The sequence below is a fragment of the Stegodyphus dumicola genome, chromosome 5, assembly GCF_044657685.1.
Source record: "Stegodyphus dumicola isolate Sdum_Otavi_A_Nest chromosome 5, ASM4465768v1".
NCBI lineage: Eukaryota > Metazoa > Arthropoda > Arachnida > Araneae > Eresidae > Stegodyphus > Stegodyphus dumicola.
The window spans coordinates 27,797,820-27,824,082 of NC_140772.1; the positions used below are offsets into that span (position 1 = coordinate 27,797,820).

Consider the following 26,263-nt stretch of genomic DNA (forward strand, 5'->3'; position numbering starts at 1 on the left):
GTTTATGCGCTGTCGGCGAAGTAGATTAAATTCAATCCAATAAGTTTAAATGAAATGCAAGAAAAAATGTGCATAATTTAATATTCCGTACAAGGAAGTCATGTGGTGTACACATCAGATTTTTTACTGTACATAAAAGCTGTCCGTAAGTGAGGAAGGACAATATTCCATATGAGTTTGTTAGTTTCAATGGTGATAACAGCGGTTATTGATTCCTTTTTAACGTTTTTAATTGTTAATTTAAAATACAGAATCGAAATTCCTAGATTTTTTCTCCGGTCTTTCTGCAGAATACTGTAGATTTTTTTTTTTTTTTTTCAAAATACCTATCGGTAGTAAATGCATACTGTGGAAAATATTTCAAGTTATTTAAAAAAAATACTTGTAATATTTTCGAGATGATCAAGATATTTGAAGTTATATCTGAATAATTTTGATTCAGACAGATTTTACTTCTTTGTACCAAGTAAAGTAAGTACTGCCATCTCGAAAAATTTCAAAGATATCATATTTCAACGGAAATTTCTATTTTGACCGTTCCCGATTCCATTTGGACGATTTTTTGCACGAAGTCCGTAATGCTGAGAGAATAAATGATTCTTTTTTTTTTCCAAAATGGGTTGTAAATTGCATTCAAAGGGGATTTTTTTCAAAAATGGTTTTAAAATGTAAGAGTCTGAATATAATAATATAGATATTTTTCACATTTTAATCATTTATACTGCTACATTTTAATTTATACGATATGGCAAATACTATTTTGAATCCAGTTTTAAATTTTTATTTTCTTTAATTTTAATTTTTTTAAAAAATTCAGTTAATTCCTTTTATAATTTGCAATGCCATCAATTTGTTCAATTAATCATGCAAAATTTATTTTCTTACTTGTTTTCTTGTTGCCTATTTAGTTATAATTTTAACTTAATCGATATTTATAAATTATATCTTAGCATTATGCGCCGGAAATGTCTTTAAAGTCTTATATTTTTTTTCAGTTTAAATACACACATATATATATATATATATATGTGATGTATCAGCTTTAGTCGTAGCTTAAATAATCAGGCGATAAGTTTAAAAACAGGATCCATTTATTATTATTCAGGAGAAATAGCAGTTACAAAAATCAGATATCCGGAGTAAATAAAAAGAATTACTAATAATATTTTGTATGAAGTTTACTGCATCGTGACATTTAAGAAAAAGCCCCGATATTCCTTTTGCGAGTCTTTTTATAGCCTCTGGAAAGGCGGAGCTTCCAAGAAATGACGTCAGCCATTCCAGTTCGCTTTAAATATCTCCAGAACATTCTATAACTGTACGTGTAGAAAAGGCGGGGAAAACAACTTGACTACGGGGCTGTGGATTTAATTCCACGTACTTTCAAATAAGAGAACGTCGCCATTAAAAATGAAAAGAACATACAGTTAGAATTTTAAGTGTATTCTTGACTATGGAATTTTATTATTGCAAATATTTATTTAAAAGTCCTTACCCGGTCTTTATTTTCAAAATCGTTTGTCGTATTCATACACTTCCAGTTAGAAAAGTGTTTCAAATGATAAAAATTTTCATGTTTCGGCAAAGTCAAATTAAAATAAAAATCGACAAATAATGAAATATAAGTTTTAATGCAGTCTAAGGGTTCCTATGGCTCCAGGCTCCTTATATCTGGAAACTTTTTATACTCATTATGAACAAATAAAATTATAAGAAGTTTTGATTCTAATACAATACAAACTGGCCGAGAAATTTAATTTTGAAATTTGCAATTTTTGATGTCATTTTCTACTTGCTTCGAGGTATCGGTTATATAAGTTAGAAGTATTCGAGGGAATAAGTTTAAATGAAGTGCAGCAAAAAAATGAACATAATTTAATATGCCATACAAGGATGTGGTGCCCACATCAGATTTTATCTCCCCCTTGGGTTCTGTTGACGATTAAAATACTTTCTAAATGAAATAAAATCCATAATTTGATTTTAAGAACAGAGCATTTATATTTCAAACAAGTAATTTTATTTAAATTACTTATATTTAAAAATAGGTTTATTAAAATAATTGCAAAAATAATAATATATATCTTTTTTTCCCTGTTTAATTTTTGGATGAGATTGCAGAAATTTCAGTGTAACTTAGAAACCTTAAATTCCTTTGAAAATAGCATTTTTTAATTAATAATTTTATTAAAATACAGTTTTTATATTTAAAATTAATAATTTTATAAAAAAGACTTAAATAAAATAATTTTACTTACATAATTGAAACTAAAAACTATAAGTTTATAGTTGTCTAAAATTAAAAAAAAATCTTTTTATTTAAATATTTTAAAAAAAGTAACATGCAATTTTGTTTTCCTTCACGGAGTTGAGGAATGCTGAGATTGCAGTATCATCTAGATGAGATAACAGCCATTAATTTCGTTTAAAATAACAGAGTAATCTCAGATTTAAAAATCAGCAGTTTAACATAGCTTTTAAACTATCGGTCATCAGTTACTAAAGACGTTTTTGGGTCATAGACAAATACTTCCGTTGGGTGTCTTTTTACATTTTGCGGGAAGGTGAACTTGAGATCCTAAGACAATGCTAAGAATTCGGGCACTGGTCTTGCCGGAATAGCCTAAATAATGAAATCACCACCTTTGAGCTCTGCATGAACAAAAATTCAGGAAATCTTATCTGTATTTAGAGCGAGTGCGAGCATAGCCGCTGCGATAAGCTGCAAAATATCAATCACATCTTCGCCGACGCACCTGTTTCTGCTGCACCTTTTAAGCTCTTCTTCCCTCTAGCGGTGCATGAAAAATGATCGCTGTCCCCACCGATGTTTAGGCGAATATTTTTTAATAGAAATTCATGAAAATAGAATTACTGGAGATATTGTAGGTCATCAATTTTGGAAGGCACAGAATCGGGTTTTACTGTCTATGGCATAATACCTGATCGAGATGAGAAAGAGATCACTGTCAAACTGAGCTGAGAAATTACTTCAAATTTTATTTTGTAAGTGATCATTTATGAAACAGACAGATTATTTTTTAGGAGAATTTATATTAAGGGTTTTTTTTTTTTTACGAGATTAACTAGAAAGGCGTTAACCTTCATAATAAATTAAATTACATCTGCGCGGAAAAAGATTTAGCAGAAAAGCTTTTTGGGTTGAACTCATAATTGAGAGGTAAGGAGAAAAAAAAATATTATAGTAAATTAAGAAAAATATAGTACAGGTATATAGTTGCTGAAATGATAAATCCTATTAATAACACAAAAATGCGCGCGCACGCACACACACATAGATATATGTAATAATAAAATTCCATAGTCAAAAATACACTTAAAATTCTAACTGTATGTTCTTTTTATTTTTAATGGCGACGGTCTCTTAGTTGAAAGTACGTGGAATTAAATTCACAGCCCCGTAGTCAAGTTGTTTTCCCCGCCTTTTCTACACGTACAGTTATAGAATGTTCTGGAGATATTTAAAGCGAACTGGAATGGCTGACGTCATTTCTTGGAAGCTCCGCCTTTCCAGAGGCAAAAGACTCACAAAGGAATATCGGGGGCTTTTCTTTAATGTAACGATGCAGTAAACTTCATACAAAAAGTTATTAGTAATTCATTTTTATTTACTTCGGAAATATGATTTTTGTAACTGCTATTTCTCCTGACCAATAATAAATGGATCCTGTTTTTAAACTTATAGTCTGATAATTTAAGCTACAACTACATCCATATTTCTTCATCAATCTATTTATTCCGAACAAAAGCTGGTACATCATATATATATATATATATACAAAAGTAGCAAGAAAACTTGAATTAGAGAGACCTTAGTGGTCAAGAATTTTGCGCATTGAGCTGTAAAAGTTTTTTGTTTTATAAGTAAGAGGAATGTTTAAAAGCTAATGCTAAAAAATACATTTGACACTATAGTTCCTTAGCAAAAATGTGAAATCATGAAACAATTAGAAACAATATTTGTCTCATAATTGTCTCAATAATTGAGACTTGCTAAACGTTTTTAGATTATTGAGTTGGATTTTTCTGTTAGTAAAATTGCGTTTATAATCTTAATTATTATCGTTTGACGAAACGCGCTGTAGGTATTAACTTAATGCGAGTTTTGAGCTGCTTTTATCTTGATAAATCCGGATCAAACCTCGAGTTGAGCTATTTACAATTTTTTGCATTTTTTGTACATATTTACTGTGTATTTGAAATGTATTTAATTTTTAAAAGAGTTTTTTAAAATTCTTTGTGCATTTAAATTTCTGTATTTTTATCACACTTTTTTGATTTTGAAGTCCGATTTGTAATTTTTACCTTTAGTTTTTACGAGATAGCTTTTACTACTTTAATATTGTTTCTAATTGTGTCACGATTTTATACTTTTTCTAAGGAACTGTAGTGTCAAATGTATTTTTTAGAAGGGATTACGAACCAATGCTGATACTCAAAGAACTTATTCTTATGAAGCATTTTAATCAATTCAATTTGGAGGTAAAAAGCAATTTCTGTAGAGAAATCCGAAGAAACTTGAGTAACCGTCCCCGACACCTTCATGTTTATGCATTTGAGTTCTATATTATTTGTAAAAATTAAACATTGGAAATTGTCATTATGAAAAAGAATTCAAAGTAAAGTTGAAATAAACATAGAAGATTACAAAATAAGATAAATAATGCAAACTTTGTAAAAACAAATCAAAAATAATATAAAAAATAATATAAAAATATAATAAGAACAGTGAATGTACATGAAGATATAAAGGCCAGAAAAGGTATTAAGTAACTTACATTCTTACTAGTGGGGCGTTGGCAAAGTGTTCTCTTCGTGTCTGACTCATAAGTGTAGGGTGTCCGAAAATTTTTATATATATATATATATATATATATGTGTAAAATCTAAAATAAGAAAATAAATCTCTAATAAATTACTAATTTAATTAGCAATAGCTCTTTAAATTTAGTCTTTAGACTTTTTTATATGCCCTCCCACCTAGCATCTGCAATGCATCAAAATTTCTCTCGACTACGTCATTTCTAGATCAGTCCCTACATATGACTTAATAACGCTGATGACGTCATTTCTAGATCATTCCATACGTATGACTTAATAACGCTGATGACGTAACGAATGCGGAACCTAAACCTAAACCTGTCTCTTGGTGTATAGGGTATTTCTCCCGCCTTCTTAGCAAGCCTTCGTGGTGTAGTGGTCAGCACGCTCGACGCGTATTCGAGAGGTCCGTGATTCGGTTCCCGGCGAGGGCATTGCTCATTTTTCATCTCTCCTGCTTCGAAATAACCGAATGTCTCTGCAGGTGAACTGCGCACATTTTGCTTCTAAAGATTAATTTCTAAAGATTAAATCTAAAAATTAAATTTAAAGAGCTATTGCTAATTAAGTTAGTAAGTTAGTGTTTGCTTAGCCTCCGCCAGTCCATTGTTCAAAAAATGTAATCTGTATAAAATTATGAGGTGCATAGCGCACCCACAATGATGATGTGCAATGAAAAAGAATATGTAACCTAAGCATTAGTTATGAAGAATAATATTATGTGTGGAATTTACGGTTACGTCTGTCTTCGAGTGTCACTTTCCTAACTAGGCAGCAAAGGCGTAGTTAGGAATTATTATAATTATACATATAGTTATATATATTCTATATATGTAAAATTACTCATAATTTTACATATATAGAATATATATGTGATGTACCAGCTTTTGTCAGGAATAAATAGATTGTTGAAGAATCATCAATGTATTCGTAGCTTAAATAATCAGACGATAAGTTTTAAAAAACAGGATCCATTTATTATATTTCAGAAGAAAATAGCAGTTATAAAATCAGATATCCGGAGTAAATAAAAAGAATTACTAATCACTTTTTGTATGAAGTTTACTGCATCGTGACATTAAAGAAAATACCGCGATATTCCTTTTGCGAGTCTTTTTATAGCCTCTGGAAAGGCGGAGCTTCCAAGAAATGACGTCAGCCTCGTCAGCCAATCCAGTTCGCTTGAAAAATTTCCAGAACATTCTAAAACTGTACGTGTAGAAAAGGCGGGAAAAACAACTTGACTACGGGGCTGTGGATTTAATTCCACGTACTTTCAAATAAGAGAACGTCGCCATTAAAAATGAAAAGAACATACAGTTAGAATTTTAATTATATTCTTGACTATGGAATTTTATTATTACAAATATAAATATACTCCTAACATTTACTAATAAAATCCGATATAACATTTTAATTCAAGTTCTGAAAAAAAAAAAAATCGTAGCGGTTAGGCCGCTAATAGCAGGGTACTGCAACTCAATTAGGGAAGGGATAAAGAGATTTTGTTAGACATAACCCGCCTTATTATTATTACTGATCAGAGCTACAATAAAAGCAATCGGCGAACAAAATATTGGATGCAGTTTCGCATCAATATTTTTTACCTACTTTAACCATTTCAGTCCCAATGGGTTATGTAAGTCCCAGTAGATGTTTAAAGAAGCCTAGAGGGAATTACACACATCAATTTGGTGTCCGCCTATAACATCGCGGACGAAAACGTCGCGGAGAAAACAACGCAAGGCGAAAACGTCGTGCAACAAAACATCGCGGGAGAAAACATCGTGGTACAAAACATCGTCGTCGAAAATAAAGCGGTTCAAAAGCTTCGCAGTTTAAAAACATCATCGTCGAAAATATCGTGGTAAAAAATAAAGTATCTGCAAATCATCGCATGACGATAACATCGCAGACATGCTTTTTTCAGTTTTTTTAGATTATACTTTTCATGAAGAATTACCAGTAAAAACTTTAAAAAAAAATTTATTAATGACCTTCGTTAGTTAACTATGTCAGTTTAAAATTCTGTTAAGTGCTATAAGTTGCATTAATTTTCTCTGCTTAAGTTGCCTACTTACTTTATCAGCAAAAACGTATTAGTTAATAAAACATATGAAAGTAAAAATTATCCTTCTTTCCATCTTGCGCTCACAAATCATTACAGGGATATCCATTTACAATTATTAAAGCCTGAAAAAAAGCATGTCTGCGATGTTATAAGTTTTTGAACCGCTTTATTTTCGACGTCGATGTTTTGTACTACGATGTTTTCTCTTTGCGATGTTTTCTGCCACGATGTTTTGTAGCACGACGTTATTGTCTTGCGTTGTTTTCTCCGCGACGTTTTCGCCCGCGATTTTTTTACCGCGATGTTTTCGGTTGTAACCATCAATTTACTACGTAGTTGATGTCCCACTGGTAGTAGACATCGTTTTTAATATTGCCACTACAAAATTGTCGCACCCATCTTCTTATAGAGGGTTAGTGAATTTGTTTATTATACGGTGAGCATGTGCTACGTCTTTAGACTTGTTTAGTTTCTGGTATTGCATAAAATACGTATAAAAATGTCTAGGTTATAAGGTATTTCTCCCGCCTTCCTAGCATGCCTTCGCGGTGTTGTGGTTCTGCACGCTGGGCCGGTGTTCCAGAGGTCCGTGGTTCGATTTCCGGCGAAGGCGATTGCACCTTTTTCATCTTGCCTGCTTCCAAAAAAAAAATACCTAGTATCTCTATAGTGGCGCCCGAACTAAAAGGGTGTTGGATGATGATTCTCCTCATCCAGGATTTAGCGATTGGGTCCCCTGAAAATCCCAGTCGCCCTATAAAAGGGGAAGTATATAAGGTATTTGTTCCGCCTTCGTGGTGTAGTAGTTCTGCACGCTCGGCCGGTATTCCAGAGGTCTGTGGTTCGATTCCCGGCGAAGACGATTGCTCATCTTACATCTCTCCGGCCTTTCCAATAAATCCTAATGTCTCTACAAGGTAAGTTTGTTGATATTCGATTACTACTTATAGAATATATTTTATTCATGTAAAGATGGCGTATATTGAATATTTTTTATAAAATTTGTTGACAGGTCATATATGTCCCAGTGGGATTAGTGGTGGGATATATCTGTCCCAGTAGTATTACTAGAAGTAATGTGTAATTTTTCGTTGTCGTAATAAATCATTGTCCGATAAAGAACTGATGGATATTGCAGAAAATATTTCTGATCTGGAACATACAAATAAAAATGTTAAGTTGCTGTGAAATTTTTGGCCTCAGAAAATTCTGCATTCGAAAATTAAATAACAAATGTAATATTACCTTGATGGCAGTTAGGAATGTATACAGAATATCCAGACCTTATGAGTCTGTTCTTCATCGCTGAGTTACGGAAGCCTGCAGTCAACATAGAATAATTTTTACGTAATTACTTCGGATAAGTGTATCTGAACTCCGAACTTGAAGCAAACCATGTCATATCGTTATTTAAGGGGACTCATACACCTTAAAATTCATAAAATCTTCGAATATGTGACTGTTGCAAGAATTGGGATAACTCATTGATTTTAAAGGATATTACTTCCAACTTTTTACAGCTGGTTACATAATATAGCTGCTTGCTGAAATAGTTATCAGAAAGTTTGTGTTGCCACAAATATTTTTATAATTTAATCCGCTTCGTGACAAAAGTTTTCCTCACGTTTCCACCCTGCGCGCGCAGTTTAAAACATTCTGTTCCATAATTTAATTCCATATTTAATATATAGCTGTTTATTTTATTTGGAGTTGAGTTTATAAAATGTATTTTATTAAAAAAATCTGTTATGTTTTCGTGCATAAATTTTTTAATACTAAAATATTCATCATAATTTTTGGTTTACGTTGAAAATAGTACCCATATAAAGAATTCCATGAAATTTCAGGTACGTACCATTAGCCATTTTTAAAATATCATGCGCGCAAGGTGGAAACATGCCGAAATATTTTGTCATAAAGCGGATTAAATTACAGAAATATTTGTGGCAACACAAACTATGTGGTTACTAGTTTCTGAAGCAGCTATATTATGTAGTAAGCTGTAAAAAATTGGAAGTAATTGCTTTTAAAATAAGTAAAATATCCCAATTCTTGCAATAGTCACATATTCGAAGATCATAAGGGGTTTAAGGTGTATGAGCCTTCTTAAAATGGATAAAATTGACTTTTAGACTGAGAAATATGACTGGGTGCTACTCTGTCTGGGTTGGTTTGGTTCGATTTATTTAACTATAACAAAGCACTTGAGGGTTATCTTCCTATAATATTACTATTCTGTTTGGGAAGGGATGTGTCTCAGACCTTTTTAGAAAGCATTTTTTTTTTTTTTTTTTTTTTTTTTTTTTTTACAGCTTGATTTTTCTCTCTAGCCGCGAGCGCTTCGTGCTGAGATAGTATAATCTGCGCAAGATTAGCGATATATAATTGATGTATTTATTTAGCGATCATCATAAAATTGATAATCAATAAAATGTGATAAATTGCGGTAATTATATAAAATTAGCTTGTAGTCAGTGAAGTCTAAATGTCAAGCCAATGATGTCTAAATGTCGACATGAAGGCAATCATGTACTCCAAAAGATTCACCGGCTACAGTGTTATTATGTGCGTAAGGGTTCATAATGGATTGAAGGAACACAGAACCCAAGATGCTTGATAAAATGTATTTTCTGAAAGAAACACTTCTTCAGTTCTTGAACTTTACACAATATTCGTACAGCTCTTCTCAATACGTTAGAGCACAAGCAGTAATTACCATTTGAAGCTAGTAAAAAAGTTAAACACAGCGCATCTAAAAAGCGAATCTTTTTCAGAGAACTCTCAATACTATGAACTTATATACTACATTGAGCACTGAGGAGTACCATGCAAATTTTTAGTACCTTCGATTTCTCGAAATTGAAGGAAGACGGGGTTGGCCAAACTTCATGTCAGTAAGAGCCGCACGTTTGAATTCGGGTATGTTCGAGAGCCGCATCTAGATTTTCTAAAAGCCCACAAGTTCATATTTACATCATTATAGAAGTAGTGGAGGAGGTTTAAAATAGAACGAAATCCCTGATAACGTTGTAAAAAGAGTCTAAATTAATTAATTACTTCTTTTTTTTGGACAACGAATAGTTTTAGTTTACCATATTTCATACATATATTTTATATCCACGAGCCGCACAAATTGCCTGCGAGAGTCATATCAGGCTCGCGAGACGCACTACAGTTACATACAGGTTGAATACAGTTATATACAGAAATCAGACCAGTTACAGTTATACAGGGATCAGCCCGAGAGGTCGCCAAGTCTGGCGACTTCTGGCGATTTCTAACCATTTACTTCAATATTAAATGGACCTGCCGCTGTAAAATTATTTACATAGATGCAAAATTCGTAACATTACAGATGCTTGTTAATCTTCACTGGACTTCGAATCAGGTGTGAATCAAAACTCCTGTTTCAGTTAATCTTCTTCAGTCAATCGAGTTAGCAGAAGTTTAAACTTGGTTTGCGACAATATGATTTAATTTTACTTATATTATTTAATAAGAATGGTGATTTCGTGCCTTATAACTAAAATCAAAGTGTCAGAATTAAAATCATCTATAATAAAGTTTATATGCTATTAAATATCTGTCACCACTTACTTCCTGAATTCTACTCCGATCAAGCACTGATTAAATGTTATTACCACCTGAAATTAGTAGCTTTGTTCCACGTTCAGTACAAATACCGACACTGTGCAGGCCATATGGCCGTTCAGAATTGCTATTATATGAGATTTCGAAAGCTGTTCTGTTTGGTAGTACAGTATGAAAAAAGTTTTTATTTACAGAAAGTTAATTCGAACTATATTATTCTTACTGCGTAATACTTCACATACAGTTAGTCGTATTGATGTCCTGGTGTCATGTAGTCCGTCTGTAACACTTCGAATGTATTCTCTCACAGAATTACTCCATTTTAATGGGCGTGCTCTAGTGGCGTAAGTTAGTGGTTTCAAACTGGCAACCCGCAGATACATTTCAAATTGCGTACAGTAAGACCCCGCTTAACGCTGTTTCGTTTAGCGCTGTTTCGGTTTAGCGCTCTTTTATTTCAACCCGGGGATTCCACGAAATCGCTCGCAGCATACGGGGATTCCCCGAAATATTATGCAGCGATAGGTTTCAAATACATATCCGAAAGAGTGTACTTGTATTTCTTGTTTGGTGCGGTATTGTACAGACATATTTTGAAGGGGTAAATGTGGAAGATGTCGAAGAAATAATTCAAGAAGCAGCGGCTAGTCTTTCTAATGATGAGCTCAAGGAATTAACTGAACAAGAAGAAAACAAAAATGTTGACAGCAGTGATTCAGAAGAAGAGCAAAAAGAACTTTCGATGGCGTTTGTAAAAAGGAGTTTGTCTACCATAACTGAAATAATGGATCAATTCATTGAAAATGATCCGAATTTTGACAAGAGCTCAAAAGTAAGGCGTGGTGTTAAGAGATGCTCTATCCGTTTATGAAGAACTTTTAAGAGAACAACGCAAAAGAAAAAGGCAAACAACATTAGATGCTTTTGTCACAAAAAGGCAGAACACTGAAAACGCGGAAGGCTAACTAAATATGACTGACTTAAAATTTTATTTGTTTTGTTTTGTTTTTTTAAGAATATTCGTTTTGTTATTTATATTTTGTTTTTATTTTTGCAAGAAATAATAATGTGGTATTAATTTGGGCTTTAAGAAATAAATGTTTGGTTTTATTTTTATTAAAAAAAACATACTTTTTAAATTTAATACCTAACCAATTTCCTAGCCATCTTCCCCTAACCCCAATATTTACATGTAAAGATAGCCTCGTTTAGCGCTGTTTCGCATTACGCTCTGCTTTGATGGAACGTATCCCCCGCGTTAAGCGGGGTCTTACTGTATTTGTTACAAACATGACGCTGCAAAGATTTTGAGATTTTAGTTGTCTGAACTCCGAGTTTGTATTATTTTCATTTCCATTAGAAACGAACACGAACAACGCACCAGAAAATCTATAAATGGAGCTAATTAATTTACAATACAATATAAATCTTATTCAAACGTTTGAAGATACAGATTTTGTTAACCTGTTATCAGTACTTGTCAACAAATAAATGAGCTTGGTTACGAATTTTTACGCTAAGAATAATCGCTTTTTTGGAATACATTTATTTATGAACAGTTTTTTTTTCCACAGTCAAAAATTAATAACAAAAGAACACCATCGAGTTTAATAAAAAGAACTTCGTAATTCGTGTGTTATATTGGATTTATATTACGGCAAAATATGCAGAAACTGTCTGCCTAAGATAAAGGATGCCTTCCTGGATGACTTATTGAAGGATATTGGCTGGTAATCAAGTTGCATGCATGGTATCGACCTGTTAGCTTGGTGCAGGATTACGGCAGGCATTCGATATATAAATAAATTTATCCGAGTCTAGAATAACGTCGGTCCGTCTGAGGCAGCCTTAGTTAAGAGCAAATTCAGAAAAAAATAATTGGCGACCTCAAAATTAACATTCTAAATTTGGTAATCTGCGCCTAAATTCATCTCTTCTCACAGGTCAAATTTTTATATCTTACGTGACGTTTGAATGCAGATACCTCTTGTCCAATCAAATTAATTGTAAACCAAAACTCTGAACTGAAACTTTTCCGCTTCCTAACCTTCTTTCTCTTAAAGTGCTATGACACTCCCTCCCCTTTTCCGCATAAGCTCTGTTGCAAGACGCTTTTCCTCCATGCTGTTGCTGCTTACTTGCTGAAGATGAAGTCGTACTTCAAAATGCAACTTACTGTATTCAAATACAATTAGGAAACATCTTCTCTGAAAAAGGATGATATGATATGCGTAAAAAAATAAAGATTGTGATTCTTCAAGATACGTTGTGCTAAATTGCGTCATCATGCTTTCCACTCAGCCACCTTCAAGCCACTATGGTCTTCCCAGCCATCTACGCAGTATGGTAAGATGTAAAAGTTCCAGTGTTTTCATCTACACATTTGGAATCATTGCACATATGTAGACTTTGACTTGATTCACAGCATGAGAGCACGAAGTAATATTTAAATTTTTATTTAATATAAAGAAATAAAATAATTAAGAAAAGTATATAAAGATGAAGTTAACGGTATGCAGGATTAACATAATGATGTAAAGGCATAACATCGAAAGCACAATTAAAGTTCATAAACTCTTGAAGACGTGTGAGCCGTCTGCTCACGTCTGCCCTCCACTCTCGACCAGGTCTCAGCGCTGTCTGGGATGATTCTTACTGACTAGCGGCTCAAAACAGGGATGGCTGTGAGCGGCTCCTTACGGAAGGCCTGTTATGCGCATGCTCACGGACATGGTGAAATGTATTTATTTTCAAATGATTATTGGGCTACTACATTTGGCTATTATGCGCCACTTGGCGTTGTTTCTATCAATTATCGGAAAATTCGAATGTGAGAGTGGTTCCTTTTTCACTTTATATATAAATAATATTTTTCACACATATGATAACTGTTTTAAATGCTGAAAATGAAAGATCTGCTATTTAGACAGAGTTCATTGCGAACAATGAAAACTGAACAGTTAAATATTAAAATTCTTTCCGTGAAAACATTCACGTTCAGCTTCAGAGCCATCACTAGGCAGAAGAGACATTTTTCGAATATTATGATAGTGCTTCTGAGAACAAAATAAGAGAAATTCCTGTCATAAAAATAAATATTTTGGGTGCTAGTTTCCCTAAGAAAGGTCCTCCATGGAAGCATCCCTTCCCTTAGGCAGATAGTCCATATGAAGTTAACCTAACCGGAAAGTAATAATTTTATTATGGATTGATTTGAAGACATCTTTAACAAACTTAAAAAAAAAAAAAAAAAAAAAAAAAACCTACAAATTTCAGAATTTTTTCTCTAATAACCATAATCATATTTATTTAGTTTTGGAATAATTATTTGAGTATTTTCCATTCATATATAACTTTAATGCTCATGTAGATTACAAAAAAATATTTTCCTAAATTTTAAAATGTTCTATGGGAATCAAAGCTATTACATTTAAAGAGGTTTGCTAGTTTAATTGAGAATGATGAAATGTGTGCTAGCTACCTAACAGAAGGAATATCTTTACTGAGAACTAACGGATTAGGATTATTTGGATTATGTAAAAGTATTTTACAGATATCTGCCTTAAGGAGGAATGCCTCACGACCAACAATAGAAACTTCCACAGAAGCTCTAGGGTTATATCAGAATCTCCTTCTAAACAAACCTTCCAACTTCATGATTGAAATTCATCGTTGCATAATATAGTAAAATTAACTTTCTTACATCAGATTTCAACCGCTTTATATACCTATTATGCAGTCATTTTATTTCTATCGTTATATTATTTATGCCCCATTTTAGAGAATTTTAAAAATGCAAATTAAAAAAAATAATAATGAAATAGTGGCAATACATGTTTACTGACTTTCGTAAATGTTTCTCTTACGTAGTGTGATTAATTGAGTATGACGTACTTCTTCATTTATGCTTTCATCACCTATAAATTTAGATTTTAGAAGTATTAAATGTTTAAAAATTATTTGTAATAAGATGTTCTTAAACAAGTTTTGTAGTTCTTAAACAAGTTTTGTGATTTCATAAAGTAAGAAAATTGCACAAATCAAAAATAAATTTTTATTTTACTAAAAAAACCATATAGTATATCATATAGTAATCATCTATAAAAATTTCATACAGTATTTTAACACTTGAAAAATAAGGAAATGTAAGAACTCAATAACAAGTTTTAAAGTACATAATAAATTACAAAAAGGGAAAAAAGAAAATTATCTTGCAGTCTCAGATACAAAAATTTTATCATAAAATGTTTTTACTTGATTTTCAGCTACACCGCATACTAATAATAGTAGCAAGTAATAAATTTCTTCAGTTTCATTTTCAAATAAACTGACTTAAATCAAACATCTGAATGTTAGACACATAATTTGAAAAGATTCCTTTTTTTTTTTTTTTTTTTTTTTGGCATATAACCATAACTTAATTTTTAATGCTGAGAACAAGCATAAAAGATCTAAATTATATATCCTAACTTGTTATACGATTACACTTAGATAAAGCAAACTTTGTAATACTAAAGACAGTTTTTAAGGTTTGAAATAATTTTCAAAGCAAAAACTTCAAACATCCAACTTCTAACACAAATGCGAAACACTTTATATTAGCTCTACATACAATAGTAATAAATAATTACCTAGGTTTGAAATATTTTTTCATGAATATAAATAAACAGGTATTTAATGTTCTGATGTCATTTTCAGGAACAACATGCGTGAATAGATTCACATAAACTCTACATTAAATAATAGCTACATTATTTGAAAGAGTATTAATGCTATTAGTCAATATACAAAACACTTTCTTCAAAATTAGAAAAACTCCATATATTAGAATCAAACTTGTGATTAAATTCACATCAATTATGCATTTGGACATGGCAGATACAATCTGAAAAGGGCCTAATTGATTTAAGTGAATAACCGCAGCCTTGTGTCAAATGATATAAAAACCCTTTACATTCAAATTTTGTCAGAATCATACAACATTTTTTATAATAATTCTATTTACATCAGAGTTCCATTATTACCTACATTTGAAATTACCAACATATTTATAAATAAGGAGGATAACAGTTTTCTGATTTTATTCTCAGAAACATAATGTGCATTAATAGATTCATATACGCTGAATCTTGAACACACTAATTTAATGAACCTTAATGCCATTAACTAATTTCCAAAAAATTTTCTTCAATACAGCAAAAAATCATGAAACACTCAGATCAAAGCAGAATCAAATTTGTGATTGAATTCACATAAATCATGCATCTGAACATGGCACATACAATTTGAAAAGAAACGACATTGTTTCGACTGCTATAAAGGCCCTTATATCCAGATTTTACTCGAATCATGAAACATTTTTCAAAAGTTATTATTACTTGTATTAGAAATATACCTTCATGAATATAAATAAGCAAGCAATCATTTTTTTTTTTTTTTTTTTTTTTTTTTTTTTACTTCACTCTAAGAAACATCATGTAAATAAATAAATTTTTATTAACAAACATTTTAAACTATAAATATACTACTTTGAGGGATTTTTAATTCTATAAAGTTATAACAAAAACACTGTTTTTCAGTAGCGAAAAGCATTTTAAACACCACGATTTTACAATAATTATATATATGATTAAGTTGACATTAACTAATTATTTTAAATTAGACATAAACTTTTGAAAAGGGCCTTATGACTTAAGTAAATAATTGCAGTATGTATTTTTATAGATACAAAGGACTTAAATAACTAGATTTTCATTTAAAAATACGGTACAATTCCGTTATAGGGACCGCAAAAAATCACCAAAACTATTGTTGATGCCAAAATAATTATGGTAACCTTAACTCAAGAAAAGCATAATAATAAAAAATAACTATCTAAGAGTATTATTTTAATTTAGATGAAAGTTTACTTTCATATAATACACTTTATTATTATAATCTAATATAAACAAACGGCTAATTCTAACTGTAAGAAAGCATTATTGTAACTATCTAAGATTATTAATTTAAGTTGATGGAAGGTTAACTTCATATATTACACTTTTTTGTTAATTTAATTTATTAAAAAAAGGGTTAAAAATAAGTGAAATTAAACGGGAGGCATAAAATTTTTAAGATCCTGCAACATCGCAGAAAAAATTTCAGCAGTTTTTTTTTTTTTTTTTTTTTTTTTGTGCAAATGTCTATACATAAACTCGGACAAATAAGAATTGAAATGTGCCCCGATGGTGTTTATTACGCCATTTAGCACTGCCTGACAGTCGCTGTATCGTTTGCGTATGGTCCCCGTTTCGGGGTCCACAAAATTCTAGTTGTGGTTGACAGTAAAATGTTCAATGCCAACATATCGCAGTTCATCCAACTTATATGATTTCTAGCAGTCAGTATACATAATGCTTCCTTCTGTGACATTTTCCTTTATGATGTTCGAACATGAGTGGCCGAGCGATAAAGTCGCTGAACACTGGTAGTTCGGTCTGAGGTTTGAATCCCGCAAACGGGCTGGCTGTATGGACAATTTAATGGTTTTCTCTATGTGTAACGTGTATACAAGCCAGTTTCCCTTAGAAAGTCCTCCACGTAGGCCTCTCTTGCCTTAGGGAGATAGCCCTCGAGGCTTTGCTCTAATCACATAAACCAAACCAAACCTTTATGATGTTCCATAAGGTTTTCACCGATCGATCTGGAATAGCGACTAAAACATTCTTTTGATTCTCTGCACAATCCACCGAAAACCCATTGTGGCAGAAGAAGACGTCCAATGTTATTCTTGCTTCTACTGAAAAGGCTTTTGTCTGCTTCATAATTTTTTCCACATCCACCGAATTTCAACTTAGGCTGAGAAATTAATGCTATGGCACACACCTCACGCATATCTTCCAGTCTACAGTTGTATTGTGGTTCATCTTCAGTTGGAGTTCACAAAATTCAATAGATGTCACCTCCTGATACCAAAAATAGGTGAGCCTGCCTATCAGTTATAAGGAAGGGGATTTTCGTTCATTCGATCCAATATCTGACTTCTTAATCCTTTCTTCAGAATACAGGTTCATTCCTGCACCTCCATTTCGCCATTGAGTTACCGCTAAAGCATAATTTCATCTCGTGGTTTTTCGATCATAATATTCTATAATGAATGATGTCTTTTCTTTGGAAAAATTATATTGCAGACATTTTGTCATTGGGCAATTCCCAAATTGTTAGATCCATATCATTATCAAAAAAGAATAAAAAAAATAAACCAGTATTCCAATGGCGACTTACAAATATTACCCCCCCCCCAACGGCGGGCCTTCGGCTTGGCCACAACTAAGGCCAGGTGGTGGTCACTTTATTATGGAGGCACCTAATAAACCAATAGGGGTGTGAGGAAAAATCTATGAAGGAACCAGCAGTTATAAATTCCGGAATTCGAGCCTAGGCCTTGTCGTATCGCAGTCAGCTTCCCTAATCAATATATCATGTGGGCGATGACTTACAAATATAGAACTATTTAAATTTACGTGGTGTGAAATCGCCGCTTTCGTTAGATTTTGCGCATATATTTTTGCTGCAATTTGCTACGGCCCCTATAATGGAATTATACCACAAAATAGTACTTTTATTTGAATTGTGATGTTTTATACGATAAATAACACCAAGATTGAAAAATTCTTAAGCATACAAGTCTTGCACAATGAAAATATTTAAATTACCTTTGCAAACCTAACTTAACATACTATGTCACTTTATGTTTCTCTTTATATAAGTAATGTACAATTTTCATTATTTATAATATAATAAATTATGTTGATTTAGGGCCACTTTAACCCTGCAAGAAGTATAAATGTATACTTAAAACAAACAGTTTAAGAAATTGTGATTTTAAACATAGCATTAAGAAAATATCATCCAAATATAAAAAAAGTTGATTTTTACTGATTCTTGAATTTTTTCAGTTTCGTTTCATTTCTTTCAAGTGAATTTGAAGGAATGTTTTGTACATAATTGTTCAAACATATATTTAGAAATCCTAACGACACTAATGTTTATTATCTTGTACAGCAAATTACATTCACAGCATCTTTTATTAATACGTACATACTATATTACAAAAATAACTGAGATGAGCCTCAGTTATTTTTGTAAGAAGCTGATGGTGTAGATGAAATGCTTTTCGTACTTTTCAGATATAATAGTCTGGAAAAGTAAATATGCAACTGATATCAATGCCACCATATTTTCTGCTGGGTCTTTGAAACCTCCCAAATTTTACAGTATCAATATATACATAATTTGTTTCCACTAATGTTCCATTTTTTCCGCCAAGATGCAGAAATCTATGCAAGCACTTTAGTTAGTTTCAATATTACTTGCACAATAAACAGCAATTGTATGTGAAAACTTCTGCAACAGTGTCTGAAACTGCAACCAATTTCACCGACCATTGGAAATAATTTCATTGATTAATACTTTTATGAACTTCTTTTACATCTGAAACTTCTGTAATAAACTGTTTTAGAGAGATGTATCGATAGGAATTAGAATGAAGCTGAAGAATAGACTTCAATTAAATTTTTTTTCTTTTATATTCCAGGATTTGCTGTACTGAAATATAGTAACTGCCTTCAGACATCTGATGAAAATCTGTACTCAAATTTGTGAGTTTGAAATTTACACGTTAAAATTAATTTTGACCTAATTACTAAAAGTTCTTAATTCTATCGATGATAGCATATATAGTGTGAAAAAGAGCAAAAAATATTTACTTGCGTAAACATTTGAAATGACTTTTTTTATTATCGTTGTTATTAATCTCACTGATAACACCTACGCTAATTCAAATGAAACGCGAAACGCTGGCGAGAAATTACAATATGTTTACCATCATTTGTTGGCGATAAAAAGAAACGGCGCATGCGCAGTTCGTTCAAAAGATTTTCTCATAGGGAGCCGTTCACAGCCATCCCTGTTTTGAGCCGCTAGTATTCTTACTGCGCTGGGTGATGCTATAATGATGACGTCATAATCCTGGTATTCTAATTCAGCATTGGACGTTGATGACTCCCACACATATATAATGTGATTTTGTTGTACTTATAGATTTACATACTGGAAATTAATCGTCAACAAATTTGAATATAGAGTCTTATGAAGACAACTAGTGATATCACAGGCAACATAGTATATGATACGTTTATATGAAACAAAATATATTTTCGGTGTATGTTTTAGATTCATATAAACGTATCATATGTTTTTTTTTTCAACATATAAAATAGTATGCAGGGTATCTCAAAAGGTTGTTGGCAAACTTAACATGCAGGCCTATTATACCATGACAAACAAGATTTACATAGGACTTGTGTCCAAAAGTGCGAACGGCGACCGCTAGAAGGGAATGTTCGCAGGCTTATGGGGGAGTAGGAAGTGGGATCATTTCAGACGAGAACGATGCAGAAGAAGCATAAATCGGTTTATTAACTCAGTTCTTTGTGTACATATTGCGTGACATTTTATGGAAAAAGTGTTGCCGGATCTGATGGTTGACGTTCCAGCAGCTGCAAGCCGAAACATCTAGTTTCAGCATCCTGCACATTTTAGCAGCACTGTTTGGGAATACCTCGGTAGGGCATATCCTAATAGCCGGATTGGCAGAGGAAGACCAGCCGCATGCCCACCGCAATCCCCCGACCTGATTTCCATGGATTTCTACCTGTTGGAATCGATAAAAATTCATGGTGTACGAGGCGACAGGAACATCGGACAGGCATCTTGTAGCCTGGATCGTAGAAGCTGCGGCACGTGTCTGTAACATACCTATACATTTTGAATGGCCCGTGAATCCATGCGTCAACGTCGTGAAGCATGCATTGCGACGAATGGAAAGAATTTTAAACAACTTCTGCGATATGTTCTTTAACAAAATCCTATGTTCTTTAAATAAAAGTCATGTTATCACCTCTTTCGATATCCTTTCTTTCTTCTCGTCTACGCTTGCGAAAACTGCTCTCTAGCGGTCACCGTTCGCATTTTCGAATACAAGTTCCTATGCAGATATTGTTTATCAAGGTATGGCAAACCACCATCTTAAGTTTGACATCGATCTCCTGAGAAACCCTGTATATGTAGTACAAATAAACATAAAAGCATAGTATTGTGTAATGTAATAATAATATAAACCAATGTTTCTTAATCCGTAATTCCCAGAGCGCAAGCAGTTCCTTGAAAGCCTACCCTTGGCCCAAGGCCCAAGGCGTTGGCTTCTACCTTTGCAAATAAATGCAATTACCTCCACAACTTCGTTAAGAAAAAATGAAAAATTAAGAGATGAGCATGGCTAAAGTAAAAGTATAATATATAACAAGAACCGTTAGGGCTTTAAATGCCAGAAATGAATTAGAAGTCCACTCAAGGGACGAAAACTTCCTTCATCTTTCAACTTCGCTTAGGAAGGGGTCAAAGAGCCTACCCTTGGTGATGCTCCTATATTTCAAAAAAATACTAAAAATGGGAATCAAATTAACTGTGTTTACTGAATTATAGATGAAAATCTCAAAGACTGGAAATTACAGATTTGAGTCATTTATTACTTTTTCTCCCAAGACTGAACATTTTATAAAATTCATTATTGGTTACCTTTACTTGCTGATTTTCTACTATAGTTTACCAACAAAAGAGTGATATATTTACAATAACTGTGGTGCTCCTTATCAGCATTACGCATGAATGGTCACGCTCATCCATCTTGTTAATGTCAGTAACGATATTTATTTAATTTTTGGTGAATAAGGTAAAGACCATAAAAATACTAAACATCTATTATAAAAAATATAACTTACTGCCTCGGACAGAATTTCAAACTAAGTTAAGCCGTAAGTTAGCAAAGGCTATGCAGAAATGATTAGTGTGCGAGTTGGCTCAGGCTTACCCCGGCGTCAAAAGCTGTACTGTATTAGCAAAAGTAAAGCAATGCCTAAGACAGAATGTTAGCATAGAATTTCAAATAGTAACGTGGTCTTCAGCAAGCGGAACACACTCTGTCTAAGCAATCTAAAACCGCCCTTTAAATACTATCACTTCTGAATAAGCGCGAACTAAAATTAGCCTTCTGTCAAGAAAACGGAAAGGCAGAAATGACAGTATAGATTCTGATCATAAAATAACTAGTTAGATAAAAAAAAAAATCTTACAAATAAAAATAATATAAAATAATATAATAGAGTATAATATTAAAATTTATCTTAATATAAAGTATCATTCATTATAAAAAGGAAATTATTTTGAGATTTTCAAAGCAAATCGACCATTTTTAAGATAATATTTAAGGGAAATTGTCTTTATAGAATTAAAAAAATGTTTTCTGTTGCATTTATTTTGATATATAAAAAATTTGATGTGTACACCATATGACTTCCTTGTACGGAATATTAAATTATACACATTTTTTCTTGCATTTCATTTAAACTTATTGGATTGAATTAAATCTACTTCGCCGACAGCGCATAAACCACAATAGAATAAATGCATTCTTTAAAATTCACTCTATTTGTTTACCAGAGCGACACTCTGAGGCTAGGTTCACTTAACAGTATTATATTTCGTTCATATTATAAAGCAAAATGCACAAAATTTATAACATTTAAAGAATTATCTAATCGTTGACACATGTTCTATTCAAATACTATAATAAAGCTAGAATGACGTATAAAAGAAATTAAGAAAACAAAACAAAAAAGAAACAGTTTTTCACAGACGATTGAGTATTTCTCATTTAATTAATTCAGTTCTCACTTCGCGAGAAGGCAAAAATACATAAAAACTCAAAATATCTATATTAAAAATTACGAAGTAAATCTCAAACACTTATTTCCTCGAAAAAATCCCAGAAAGAATTAAGCATGATTTAATTGGCAATAATAAATGAATGCGTTATCTTTGTTGTTGCGAAGGTAAGTTTCTCTAGATTGGCAACAAATCCACCAGTCTGCTGTTTCAAATGTAAACAATCAATGACCGCCGTCAAAAAATGGCTTAGCGGAACTTAAACAACTTTAAAATTGTTGATAATTCTAAAAATATTGCACACAGATTTACTAAAGGCATAAAAACCTTAACCGGAAGATAAAAAGAACATAATCATTTTTAAAGCAAAAAATGTACTATTTACAAACATATAAGAGTAAAGAAACTGAGATCACTGAGCCGGGTAACAGAGTGGATATATATATAAATATATTTATATACGTTTGGTGCGGCCGATTGCAACCAAAATACGAGGTGCTCATCTACATGTTATAGCAGTCCTATATACAAAATTTCAACGTTCTGAGGCTACTCGTTTTTGAGTTATGCGAGATACGTACGTACGTACGTACATACGTTCGTACAGACGCCACGAAAAATTCTCTTCAGAATTAATTTTAAAGAAGTTTTATAATTTTTTTGAAGGAAAAGAGTCTTTTATTCTGTCCTTACGTACAGATATCACGCAAAAGCATTGTTAAATTGCATTCGTTAGCGGTCAAAATGGATATTTTCGTTGAAATATGCTGCCTGAAACTTTTCGCAGTTACAATACTCCCTTTTTACTTCGTACAAGGAAGTAAAAAGGAATTTTGTTTTTAATTTTATATTAAAATTATATTTATTGCACGTATTTTAAAACAAATCGCCCGCAGAAATTTGCTCTAAAAACATCTTTCTGAACTTTTGCCATCTAAGGAACAAGATGGTTTGTTAACATTTTCAGCAAATTCCTGGCATTAAAACCGTTTGAATGAAAATTTGTTTACAACTTTATACAACACATGACATAAAAGTTAACTTATTAATATATCTATTTACAAATTTTAAGAGAGTTAAGTGCTAGCAAGCTTCCATTCTCAATTAAGATTTCACAAAAATGTGAATTTCCTGCTTGCATGAGTGATTTCTCTGATTTAGCTGAAACTCAAGAAATCTTAGGGAATCGTGTAAGCATTGTCATAAGTAGCAGCCAATTTTTGAAAACAAAAAATCAATGAAATTTATAGACTTAACCCTTTGAAAGCTATTAGAAACTTTTATGCGAACTTACGTAGAATACAAGCTTTCAATTTAAATTCTCCAAGTACTGTGCTATTATACTAAGATCTTTTCCTAAGCAGCATAAAAGCTAAAAAAAAAAACGTGAGAAAATTTCACTTTGAATTAGGAGCTCGAAAGCGAGACCCCCCGCCGTGTTATTTGTACAGAAATCCTATCAAAATAAATTTAGTGGCAGGAATGTTTTGCTTGTTGCCCCTTCGAATCGTTGCAGCTTATTATGACGACTCCCGTTCAAGATAAGGTGACCCGGGAGCTCAAGAATCCAGGGAGGCCATTCATATTCATGAAGTGGGTGACCCCTGAAATGGAGGGGGCAGAAAACAGATGCAGCCTCTAGTCGGGGTAAAAGGTAAAGCTTCTTGCTACTTTTTCATTCTGACGCAAGAGGTGTTAAAATGGCAGCTAAGAATGCAATGCACTATCAGCGATGCTATCGCTTTAGTTACGCGTCATCGAAGTACCATATAGTAAAATTTAGTATATTTTCCAAGTAAAATATCTTTTGTGGGTATCTGAGAGGAAATGTTCCCTTACAGGTTATTTAATAAACAAACAGATAAATTATATTCTTTATCTGCTGAAAATTTTGCATTTTATCTTTATATCCATTGTGTCAGTGAATATTCTTTGTAATTTCAACTAACAAGGCACTGTATTATGTGTAGCGGACTTGCAACTGCAGTATACAGCTTTTTCTTATAATTCGCAAAAGTTTGCAACGGATATTCAAATAAATGCAGAGAGAACTCACCCATTTTTCTCATGCATATAACCCCCCCCCCGAGTTCAACATCTGCCGACCAAAACAAAAACTAGTGATATATTTTTGTTTAAACATTTTATTTTAATTAAATCCTTATTTATGTTGTATGTTTCCTGCACTTCTACTGTTTCGTCACTGCACCAGAATATGCAATTATAGTGAGTTTTAAAAAATCTGATGTGTACACCACATGACTTCCTTGTACGGAATATTAAGTTATACGCATTTTTTCTTCATTTCATTTAAACTTATTGGATTCAATTAAACCTACTTCGCCGACAGCGCATAAACTTCAAAATAGAATAAATGCATTCTTAAAAATTCACTCTATTTGTTTACCATAGCCACCTCTGGTGCTAGGTTCACTTAACAGTATTATATTTCGTTCATATTATAACTCAGAATGCATAAAATTTATATCACTTAAAGAATTATCTAATCGTTGCCACATGCTCTATTCAAATACTATAATAAAGCTAGAACGATGTATGAAACAAATTAAGCAAACTAAACAAAAAAGAAACAGTTTTCACAGACGATTGAGTACTTCTCATTCAATTAATTCAGTTCTCACTTTGCGACAAGGCAAAAATACATAAAAAGTCAAAATATCTGTATAAAAAATTACAAAGTAAATCTTAAACACTTATTTCCTCGAAAAAATTCCAGAAAGGATTAAGCATGATTTAATTCGCAATAATACATGAAGGCGTTATCTTTGTTGTTGCGAAGCTAAGTTTCTCTAGATTGACAACAAATCCACTATTCTACTGTTTCAAATGTAAACAAGCAATGGCCGCCATCAAAAACATTATTAGGCTTAGCGGCACTTAAACAACTTTAAAATTGTTGATAATTCTAAAACTATTGCGTACAGATTTACTAAAGGCATAAAAACCTTAACCGAAAGATAAGAACAACATAATTAAATCATTTTTTAAGCAAAAAATGTACAATTTACAAACATATAAGGGTAAAGAAACTGAGATCACTGAGCCGGGTAACAGAGCCGGATATATATATATATATATCATAAAAGCAGTAAATGTTAGCAGTTAATAAAAGCAGTAAATGGCCAATATTACTGCTTTTATTAACAAATCGGGCCTTTTCGTTTTTCATAGTAGCTTGATCGTCCGCTAGCTTGAAGAATTACGACTTTTTTAACAAATGACTGTTTTTTCCTTTTACTCTTGCTTTAATGGCCAAGTCTTTGTAGTTTTAGCTGAATTAGCCATTTTCACTTCGAGACAAAAAATTTTTTCCATCCAACTACATGCCAGGCGCCATTTTTGAGATCCTTTCACTTTTTTCCAAGGTTTCCGTCCCCCTTCGATAATAGGAGACGAGTTGCAGATAACTGACAATCTCTTCGGATTGGCTAATGCCCACAGAACTTCGCTCCCCCCTACATACGTCATTCCGATGAAGTACACAGAAAGAAATTACATCCACTTTTCAACTAGTTTTAAGAGGGAGAGCTTTGCATCGCCACAGGTCAGTTTTTTGTTTCTTTTGTTACAACTTTTTCTTGGTCTTAGCAAAACCATCATCATAATCTTAATTTGTTATCATCTTAATTTTCTTTTATTTTAATTACTGTTTTTTATTACAGATTTCTAAAATATATAAAAAATTAAATTGTTAATCTTTAAGCTTGCAGGCCCAGCCCGTATGTTTTTTGTATATTTAGGACTAATAGCTGACCGTTATTTATTTTCGTTTTATTTTGATTTTAATTTTGATTTTAGTCTAGATTTAAGATGTTTAGGTATAGTTTAACATATTTTAACACCTTAATGTGTCATTTTGTGCGGACGCGTCGGGAAATTGGAACAGAGAATTGAGACTATTAAAATTTCCAAGACACTTTGTCTAAATTTAAAAAATTTTTGTAGCGAAAAAGTTTCAATTGTCTGTTTCGGCGA

General features: G+C 32.3%; 1 protein-coding gene across 2 annotated transcripts in view; it reads left to right on the forward strand.

The window, feature by feature from the left end:
* The window catches only part of LOC118182112 (ras-related and estrogen-regulated growth inhibitor-like protein A), a 246,321-nt gene that overhangs the window by 121,805 nt on the left and 98,253 nt on the right, over positions 1 to 26,263 (forward strand). Inside the window, exon 1 of one of the 2 annotated variants that reach the window (XM_085816512.1) lies at positions 19,107 to 19,143. The exons of the other annotated variant lie outside the window; for it this stretch is intronic. Coding sequence (XP_085672638.1) covers positions 19,122 to 19,143 — 22 coding nt within the window. The 5' untranslated portion in view covers positions 19,107 to 19,121. Of the gene's footprint in view, positions 1 to 19,106; positions 19,144 to 26,263 lie in introns of those variants that run through there. 2 annotated transcript variants of the gene reach the window in all.